This window comes from Montipora foliosa, chromosome 6, assembly GCF_036669935.1.
Source record: "Montipora foliosa isolate CH-2021 chromosome 6, ASM3666993v2, whole genome shotgun sequence".
Taxonomy (NCBI): domain Eukaryota; kingdom Metazoa; phylum Cnidaria; class Anthozoa; order Scleractinia; family Acroporidae; genus Montipora; species Montipora foliosa.
In genome coordinates this window covers 54,707,883-54,717,882 of record NC_090874.1, presented here as the reverse complement: position 1 = coordinate 54,717,882, position 10,000 = coordinate 54,707,883, and the positions used below count along the sequence as shown (strand labels likewise).

General features: G+C 40.8%; 1 protein-coding gene and 1 long non-coding RNA gene across 2 annotated transcripts in view; one reads left to right on the top strand and one right to left on the bottom strand.

Annotated features, from left to right (window-relative positions):
- The window catches only part of LOC138007774 (uncharacterized), a 23,545-nt gene extending 17,613 nt beyond the window's left edge, over positions 1-5,932 (bottom strand). The window contains exons 1-2 of the long non-coding RNA XR_011124117.1: positions 5,795-5,932; positions 3,631-4,319 (exon numbers count right to left, since the gene is read on the bottom strand). This is a non-coding gene — a long non-coding RNA (uncharacterized lncRNA). The remainder of the gene's footprint in view (positions 1-3,630; positions 4,320-5,794) is intronic.
- A 233-nt stretch (positions 5,933-6,165) lies between these two features.
- The window catches only part of LOC138007773 (bone morphogenetic protein 1-like), a 20,926-nt gene continuing 17,091 nt past the window's right edge, over positions 6,166-10,000 (top strand). Inside the window, exons 1-3 of the mRNA XM_068854841.1 lie at positions 6,166-6,478; positions 8,062-8,109; positions 8,860-9,237. Coding sequence (XP_068710942.1) covers positions 6,466-6,478; positions 8,062-8,109; positions 8,860-9,237 — 439 coding nt within the window. The 5' untranslated portion in view covers positions 6,166-6,465. The remainder of the gene's footprint in view (positions 6,479-8,061; positions 8,110-8,859; positions 9,238-10,000) is intronic.

Below are 10,000 nucleotides of genomic sequence, written 5' to 3'. Positions count from 1 at the left end.
TAGATGTCTTTATTTATTAATAATAATATAGCAGGGCCTGGGGTAAGGCCCCAAGAATATTTTGAATACGAATTATTTTTAGCAGACACTGGCAAACATTATATAATTATTAAATAAAAGTTACAATTCTTGGGTTTCACTCACGTGATCAACAACAGCCATGTTTCTCAACGAAAACAAAAGAAGACGTTAGCATAATAATAGCTGTCAATTCCCGGAGGATTGGATCGGGACACCAACATGGCCGCCATTTCATTGTTTGGGGACACCAACATGGCGGCCGTAACGTCATGTAAAATCCACGAATTGGACCTTCCTTCTGCATGAATTTTTTTTCTTTACCTTCTTCTTTGGGCGAATTTTTCTTCTTGGCATTTTCCCTTGCATGAATTTTTTTTTTGGTTTCCCCCCCCCCCCATCACTTTTCTAATGGTCCGTCCCTAAGACTAACCGCTAATCCTTCTTTGGGCTCATATTACACGTGAAAGACTGATTTCAAGCCCCTGCTTTGAGCACCTCGTTGCCTCGCATTTTGTATATCCCGGTTGCCGGGAGCCCATGACCTAGGAGCGCACAACTTCACTGTGTTTTAAAAGTAGAAGAGTAAACAGGTTTTGGAGACATAATCATGTTAAAAAAAACGCGCACTCTAGTTCAAAAAATTCATAAAAAACGTAAGCTTTCGGCTTCCAGACTAAAGTCTTTAAAAAATTAAGATGTAAATAAGCGAGATGGAAATATATACAAAATGGAACTGTGAAAAAATTGTAGAAACGATAAAAGGGAAAATGCGCTAGTCTAAAAGAATAGAGTATTGTTTTGGCAAAGGCTTGGAGTTATCGTCAGCTTCATTAGTGTTAGTGGTGTGCCAAGATTCCAAAGTTTTTCGGATTCGGAAATTTCCCTTGTCAATTACTCTGGCATTGTTGAAATCAATAGAGTGATTGTTACGCCAAGCGTGGGCTGCAATATTACAGCCAGTTTTACATAGTTTTACATTTCGAATGTGTTCCTTTTTCCTCGTTCACAAAACACCTTCCATTCTCACCAATGTATTTCCATGCAGGAGCAATCGGCGCAAGGGATTTTATACACCACTTTGGTTTGAAGTTCATTTCATAGGAGGCCTAAACTTGGGAATTCTTGTTGTTAAGTCTTGTGAGGTCTAGTAACAAAGTTAATTCCATTCTTTCGAAGAAGACGCGTGAGGGGTTCTGTGACTCCACGAACATAAGAAAGGCAGGTCAAGGCGGTGGATTTATTTCCAATCAGATTGAAAAACAAGGCTACCAATTCTTGCGGTGAAGGAATAAGTTCCGAGGAAGGTTTTGTCTTTTTAATACGTTAGAGATGACGGCAGGTAGATAGCCGTTGGCAAGAAGGGCGTTAGTGAAATGATTAACTTCAGACGATTTCCATTCCCTTCCAGAGTATTCGGTAGATTACAAGCACGGTTTAGGAGGGTAGACACAGTACGTATTTTGTGTTTCTTCTCATGATGGGACTTAAAGTCCAAATATCTGTCTGTGTGCGTTAGTTTACGAAACAGGTCAATGACGATGAAACCATACTTCCTAGAGACTAGGGTATCTAGAAAGGAGATCTGTTCATTGCTCTCTTTTTCCATAATAAAGGAAATCATGGGGTATATAGAGTTTAATTTGTCGTGGAATTCAGGTACGCAATCTGTGTTTGTCCAACGACATGTCTATTCCAGGAGTAGGGGGTGAAGAGTAGGGGGTGTGTGTGTGTGTGTGTGTGTGGGGGGGGGGGGGGAGGGTAGAGGGTTAAGGGTACCATAGCTGAAACAACCCAACCTTTACAAAAATGCCAATCTTAGAAGTAAAATGATAAAGAATAGTGTTTACGCCTAAGGTTAGCATTTTTATAAAAGTTTGGGTTGTTTTAGTTATGGTACCCTTCACCCCCTACCTCCACACCCTAACCCTCACCCCCTACCCACCACTCCCGGAATAGACATGCCGTTGTGCAACGCCATTTTTAGAGACCGGGTTATTAGAGAGATTAGTATCACGTTTACGTGCAATGATACGGCAAACGTCGGCTTGTCGTTTCACGTTTCACATACAATAGAGAAAAGGTTGTGACTTTAGCTTCGTGTGACCCACGCCCACTCGAGTATTTTCCATTTAAACGCTGTTCACGGTAGAAAAAGACGCTACTACTGATAAAATGAAAATCCCTACCCGTAAAAATTTGAGAGTTTGAAGCTGTTTTGTCGGTCAACAGAGAGTCAACGTGAGTTCATGAAGAAAATTGCGGCAAGGAGTCAGTTATAAACTATCTATAACCATGAAAGCTAATTTTTCCTCCTTTGGCATCCCGGGAAATGGTTTTGGGGTACTTTATTTCCGCAAAAAAACTTCTTGTGTAGAAGAAAATTTCACGTATACGTAGAAACGGCAAGCGGTATTCGCCCTTGTCACACGGTGGCCAAACCTCACCCCCATGGTTTCCACTGCGAGGCTTGGCGTGGTAAAACAAAGCTTTTTTGGTCTCTCGGGACAATATGGCCGCCGTGTGACAAGGGTGAATAGCGGTAGCCGGCAAACGTAGAAAAAGGCGGGAAAATCATGGTCACGAGTTCACTTTCACGTAAACGTGATGCTAACCTGACATTTCCAGCTTTTCATGACAAGTCTTGCACAACAGTTATTATCCATGGGAATAAGAATGGTCTCTCGTGCATGCCAAATCTTACTTTTAACCCTTTGATTACTATCTGGCAAAATACGTCCAGGTTTATCCACGGTCCCATCTACCCTTTGTGACGTCATCACTTTTAACGGTCGGGAACAGCTTTGTCCACTAACTTGTGCAGGGAGAAGAGATCTTTCAAACTATACCAGAATGAGCTCAATTCAGTCAAGGAAACTGGAGAAACGGCCAAAAAAACCGTGTAACACTGACCTGAAAATCTCTATGAAAAGCTTGCTCCATTACCCACCTACCTTTCTGAGCACCTAATTCTAAGATGATGACAGGTTTCTCAGAAACTCTTCCCAACAAAATAAAGCCTACCAAATGCCCAGTAAGTTGAAAAAAAAAAATGAAGCAAGGAAAGCAAAAAGAGGGGGAAGGAGAGAAAGCGAAAGAGGGGGAAGGAGAGAAAGCGAAAAGTGAAAGTCGAAACTTTGCTTTCTGCGCATGCCCGAACTTTACAAGCGCTTATTTTGCACCTAGCTGAAAAGGCCGCGGAGTGTACAACCTGGAAACGGGTCTGTAGGGAGACTTAGCTCTTAAACAGCACGACAGTGACCAAAAACCCCTCAACTGGCTTTAAAACGTGTTTTTCGGCCAAATCTTTAGTAGCCAAAGGGTTAAGAACTCGTGTAATAAAAAATATCTTCCAATGCGCTTACATAGACCTAGTATTGGAGTTGTAGGCTCCTGGTGTTGTTCCAGCGTTGGTCAAGCGCTGGCCCATGGTTGCCTTCCTTGATGCTGTAATACATTATCATATGACTCAGTTTGGGCTGAATTTAAGAAAACGACCAAACCTTTGAGTTTATAAAACATGTTTCGACAGAAACTTCAGTCGTCCTCAGTTAGTCAGAATACAAGGCGGTGCACGTGGAAGCTGAATTATAAATATAAAATCTTACTTACTTACTTAGGCCCTTCGCCCCCTGCGGAACATAGGCCATCGATGAGTTTCCTCCACCGCACCCGGCTCTAGCTGGGCCGTCCTCAGTACCAAGTTCTGTCCAGCTCAGCCCAATGCCCTTCACCTCACACTCCAAATCTCTCCTCCAGCTGTTTCTAGGGCGCCCTCATTTCCTCTTCCCCTGGGGATTTCATGAGAGAGCATTCCGCGTGGTGGTACTCGCTGGCTTCCGTAGAGTGTGATCTATCCAGCCCCACTTCCTCCTTCTTACTTGTAGCGCAATTAGATCTTCTTCCTTCCATTCCCAAAGCTACTTGTTGGTTACCTTATCCTTCCAGCAAAAGCCAAGAATTCTTCTGAGACAGCTATTAACAAAACTCTGTACTCTATTTTGTATCCTCTTCGTTGTTCTCCAGGTTTCTGACCCGTAGAGCAGAACAGTCTTCACATTTGATCTAAATATGCGAAGTTTGGTTCTCGCGGATAGCCGTCTTTCGATGCCCATATACCTTCATCAACATGATAAACACTGCTCTAGCCTTTCCAATCCTTGTAAGTGCATCCTTGTCCGTACCTCCAAGTGTGTCTACAACACTCCCGAGATATGAAAACTCTTTGACATTCTCCAACGGCTGCCCCTCAACCACAACGGGTACCTCACTTGTGGTCAGTTAATCCTTTATACTTTAGTCTTCAAATAAATAGAAAATGCTAATGTGAAAAATAGTAACAACGGAATGAAGTATAGCGTGAAAATGTGGGAATCAAGAAGATAGCTTTATACTTCAATCATTCTTCATTCTGGGTTCCAAATATTCAAACTAAAGATAAATGCTGAATTTGCATCACCCCAGTCAGGCGGGGTACCCCACCTTAAGCATTCACATGGAGAAAACTCAGCCGACCTAAGCGGGTTACCCGGCCTGGCTGACCGGGTAAGTCGGTGAGGTACCCCACCTCTCATGTGAACACGATCAAGAAAAAAAGAGAGATCGAATGGAGAGCAGGGCCGTAGCCAGTATGAGGCAAACCGAGGCACTTGCCTCGGTAATTTTTCATGATTCGTTAAAATAAAGCGTAATTCCAGTGTTGTCTTCAAAATGTACTCGTCATAAACACCTAAAATATCTACCAAGAATATTTAACGATGGACATTGCCTCAGTCATAACTTTTTTCTGGCTACGGCCCTGGAGAGATTGGTTACCCCACCGAGGCGGGGTACCTCACCTACCCGGGGTCCCCCACCTCCATGAGAATGGGCATTTAGTACATGTCTGTTTCTTGGCATTGAAGAAAAAGCTGCTTGTTCATGAACAAGTTGTCATATGTTGGGCACGTGCAATAACAATCAAAGGGCAATCCGCAGATCGCTTTCACTTCCTCTTCTTGAAACAGGTGAAAGTTTGAGAACAATTTTTACAGAAGATATATTTTCCGTGTCCATCCTTAGTTAATTATACTGCTTGTGTCAGCTTAAGACATCAGACATAGAACTTAGTTTGATGCTACTCCGGTTTAAAGAAATTCGAATGTAGCTTACACTTAATTAAGTTACTTTTTCACGGATGAAGCTCTTGTTGTACCTGACGTTCCTAAAAAAAAAACCCTGCTTTGTGCAGCTGGAAAATGGTGCATGGAAATATTGAAACTGCTGCTCGCTGATTCGGTCGATCCTTTTGGGCTGATCGTTCGATCGATCGTAGGTGAATTGCTGTTTCAGCTGTTACGAACTTGTTTATTGCAATATACTGAAATTGTCACGTGAGTTACGCATGACTGGAATTAATCAAGACACTCGGGCACTTCTAGAAAAGAAGCTCACCTGGCTAACATAACTTCCAAAAAGCTTCATTCCTCGGTTTTCAACTTGAAGGTGCGTCAGTCTGCCAATTGCAAATGCCCCCCTTGGATAGGTGAGGGTAGTGCTTGTAGGAAAGGCAAGCGCGGGAAAATGAACGAATAGGGTGGAAAGCGTTTTTTGTTTGTTTGTTTGCTTTTCTTGCTCGTCTCGACTGACTGGGAGCCTTGAACAAGCTACCTCAGCGGTCAGAATCCATGAGCAGTTTTCTTGAAAGACGTGATGATCAATCTGACTAGTTGAAAATGTCAGAGATCGTCTGGACTATATTAGCGGGCAAAATATCAATTGAATGAACTTCACTCACCCCTATCACGCAACATTTGCATGTTCTGTCGTGAACACCAAGAGAACATATTAAGATTGCAAAACCAGGGCCGTCTCTTTTGACCTCTCTTAGCTATAATTACCGAAAACTGTGCCTCCATAAATATGTTGGTTTTACTACTAGCGCATAGTCGCAAGTACTGCGTGCTTTAAAAAAAATGTAACCGGAAGCGTACAGGAAACCGGAACTTGACGATGAGCATAGGACTGTAAAATTGCATTATCTTACTGTTTTTCTGAACGCAAAAATTGCATCACGACAATTTGACTGAGAAGTCTATTCATATAGCAGAAAAGCCGGGAATTAAACCTGAATTGGCAAGTAAAAGAGACACGTGTTGACAGGCGCTGGCGAGTTCTTCCGACATCTACCAGAAGCATGCGTACATGGGTTCATTGAACACATGCTGCAGTGACTGTCGCCGCAGTCACGATAATTAGTTGTAGTCTGCTATGGCGGTCACAACATTGTTTTGTAAATCTGTGCCTGGAGCTCCGTGGTGGCTCATTAGCTGAAGAAAGATAAGTCATCTACAGATCTTGTTGCGGGTAACAGGCGATAGTTTCTTCAGAAAGTTAAAGGAAGAGATCAAACAAAGTTGGACATTTTGCCAATTTTTGGCTAGGCACGTACGTGCATACTATTGTGCGATGCGTTGTTTTGGTAAGCCAAAGCTTGTTTTTGTGCTTTTCGTAGAAAGATTATCTTTCAGGTCAGGGTGTTAATTTGATTACTAACGCCTAAATCTTCGGCATTTAATTTTTCGTCCAGCCCTTGTCTGGTGTACAATTTTCTTCGTTGCCAACGACAAGTTTTACAAACACACATTTTGTGGAATTTGCACCCTGTCATTATTTACTATGATTTCAAATTCTCCTCCAAAACCTGCAAAACCTTGTCTGGAGTTGGTTGTTCTTAACTTTTAATGTTTTTTATGCTTGAAGTGTTGCTCATTATTTTGCATCTCGTCTGATATGATCTTGAATAGAGTTTTGTAATCAACAGTCGTATATTGCGTTGCGAAATCATCAGGTTTTCTATGCTTGTACAGCTAATATTTAGTGGTTTAAAAAGTGCAAATACCATTGCTCACTTATGGACCATTTGAAACTTTATCTCATGTCCACTATAAGCGACGTTTGGTAAATAAAAAGGATTTTAATCTTTCTTAGCTGAAAGATTCAGCGAGCACAGAAGTGCATGATAACGACCACTAACTAGACAACGTCAACAATGTTGGAGTTCTTTGGATTTTACTACATTCCTCTTATCTTGTATGTTACAGTTGCAACACATCTCTGTTAAATATGTCGCAACTTTTTGCTTATATTCTTGATCATTTTTCGTTGACATTACTGAATTCAGTTCCAGCACATAACATTTACGAGTACATATTTATGTGAATAAGCGGTTGTTAATTTTCCAGTATTTCTACGCGGGTGAATGGAGAATTAATACAAAGGCTATGACAAATAGTAGATCTTGAATTAGTTTGCCAGTGAAAAATTAAAAAAAAAAGTTTCTTTTTTTGTTAATAGGTTTAAAATTCCAGAAAGACTGGAACTGCAATCATGCATGCAGCAATGCAAATTGAGCAAAATTTCAGTTAATTTGTTCAAACTACCAGTGATTGTTTTTTGCTGCTTTCAAGTTAAAGAGCCATAAAAGACAGTCTTAATATTTTGGAAGATGCATGTCAGGATTGATTACCCATAGTAGGACCTTGTGTCATTCAAAATATTATTGTTGATTGTTTTATCTTGTCGCATTTAGTGAATTAGAATTGTTTTATGCTGCTCTGAAATCTGAATGAAAATAAAGTTATGTATATATGTATATGGACAGAAGCATAAAATATTTTATTATTATTGTGAGAATATTATGGCCACATTCTGACCAGCCTGTGTATGCAGACGAATTTCCGAATACCTCAGGATTCACAGCCTACATTCTGACAATTTGAATTAATTCATGCCAAGCAGTATAGCACTGGACTAGTTTAATGGAACTTCAGCTTTTCTTGAATCTCCTATCAAAAATGGTATCTCCGTCTGAACTATCTGAACTTATAGTGAGACCAGAAAGTAATCTATGAGTACTATACATGACTGTACTTCTGTTTGAAGGTCTTTGGTTAATTTCCTGAGTATTCCCAGATCATTGTTGATAAAAACACTCAGGTTTTGAATCATTTGCAAATCATGGTGGACTTTTTATCTCCTTTACTTCCATTTTTTGTCTTCCAGTGTGTTTCCTCCTGTTATCTTTAGTGGTCTCAGTTTATGGAGAAAGCAGTAAGTTATTGAGTGTTTTACGTATTATCTGCAATAATATCGCAATTAATTATGAAATTAATTAAATTAATTAATTTAAAACCCATTGACTCCTAAACTGTCTGTAACTGGCCGCACGCAATGATCCCTGAATTACCTAAACCGGCCGTAACCTGCCGTGAAAATGCCGTCTTGATCTTGGGCCTCTACCCAGTTCCCCTTAGTAAATCTGTATTTTTTGTTATGGAGATTTAGTAGGATAATTGACCAATCATTTGTTGTCTTGTGAGCACATTTTGTAGGGTTATCCAAATGGAAAATCCTGGGAAAAGGTGACCAGCTTGAAAAGTTTGGGAGAGGGGTTAGTGAGTTCACGTTGAGGGGGGTGTTTTGCATCACTTTCTGCTACTGAAACACTTTTTTTTCACCTGGGCCCGGTTCCTCGAAAGCCGATTCACGCTAATCTTAGATTAAAAATTAACCAAGCAGTTTATTTCTCTACTCCCAAATGCTGTCCAACGCAGATTTTTGGCAGAACTTTACTTGAGAAGACGTCAATCTTGAAAAACAAAAATAAGCAAAAGAAACTTTCACCAAAAAGTTGAAAACGTGAAACAAAAGTTTACGCTAATCCTGGATTAAGTTAATCGGCTTTTGAGGAACCGGGCCCTGGAGGCTTTTTAGGAGTACTGCTAAAAGCCTTCTTACAATAATAATAATAATTGTTGTTATTGTTGCCACTAACTTTTTGTCTCATTTAAACACCTTTAGGATTAGCATGTGGTCCAGATCATATCATCCTAAACAAGACAATGTCTATCTCTTCACCTGGGTATCCAGGTATGTCTTCAGCGGATGTGCGTTGCAAGTGGAGAATTGAAAGTCCAAAAGGAAAATCAATAGTTGTGCAAGGAAACCACCTCGATTTTGGATCTGAGATTAAAGATGACTGCAGCAAAGGAATGCTGGAAATTTTTAATGGGTGCAGCGATAGGGAACGTTTTTTAGTTGAGAAGATTTGTTTTAGGATGCAGCCAAAGGAGCATCAAAGTATTCTTTGGGTTTCGTCTCGACCATGCATCATCATAAAGTTCTCTTCAGGAAGTGGAATGGACACTAAATTAAGTTTAGCTGTTGAAGAGTCTGAAGGTAAGTTTGTCATTACATTCAAATTTTATTTTAACAGATGTACTTAACCTGTAAGGCTCGAGGGGGCCCCCCATAATTTGACAAGTAAAATGATCTGGAGTTAGAGTAAAATCTGTAAGTGGGTAGCGGGATTTAATTAATTTTAAAGGGTTAAGGAAGAAAATTGAATGGTGTGTTCAGTCATTTATCTCTCACTCATCCCGTTTTTCATGTCTTTATGCATATTTTTACACATGACTATTCTTGGGGGGGGGGGGGTGGGGTTGGTGCTTGAGATAATGTTTAGGCCTAAGGTAAGCATTTTTTTGAAGGTTTGGGTTTCAGCTATGGTACCCTTCACCCCCTACCCTGCCCCTTATTACTCACCTCTATTCTGTGGGGGGGGGGGGGGGGGAGCACGGGGTAAGGGAAACAGGGTAGGGGATGAGGGGTTGGGGGTGAAGAGTAATATAGTTCAAACAACCCATACTGTCACAAAAATGCTAACCTTAGGCCTAAACACTATGCTTTAGATAATGCGTAGGCTAGGTTAGCATTTTTGTAACGGTGGCTATTGGTACGGCACCCGTACATCGACCTATATTTTTTCTTCTTAGAATGATTACTACAGCTTCAATAACGTTCGGAAAGTCTTACCTCGTCTTGATTTTTTTTTTATACACAGTTCAGCTATCAAACAACGGCATTGATGATTGTTTAATTTCACGAAACACCTCCTTTGTTTGATGTCACTGGCCACCTGACCTGCCTTGTGATTTCTCGC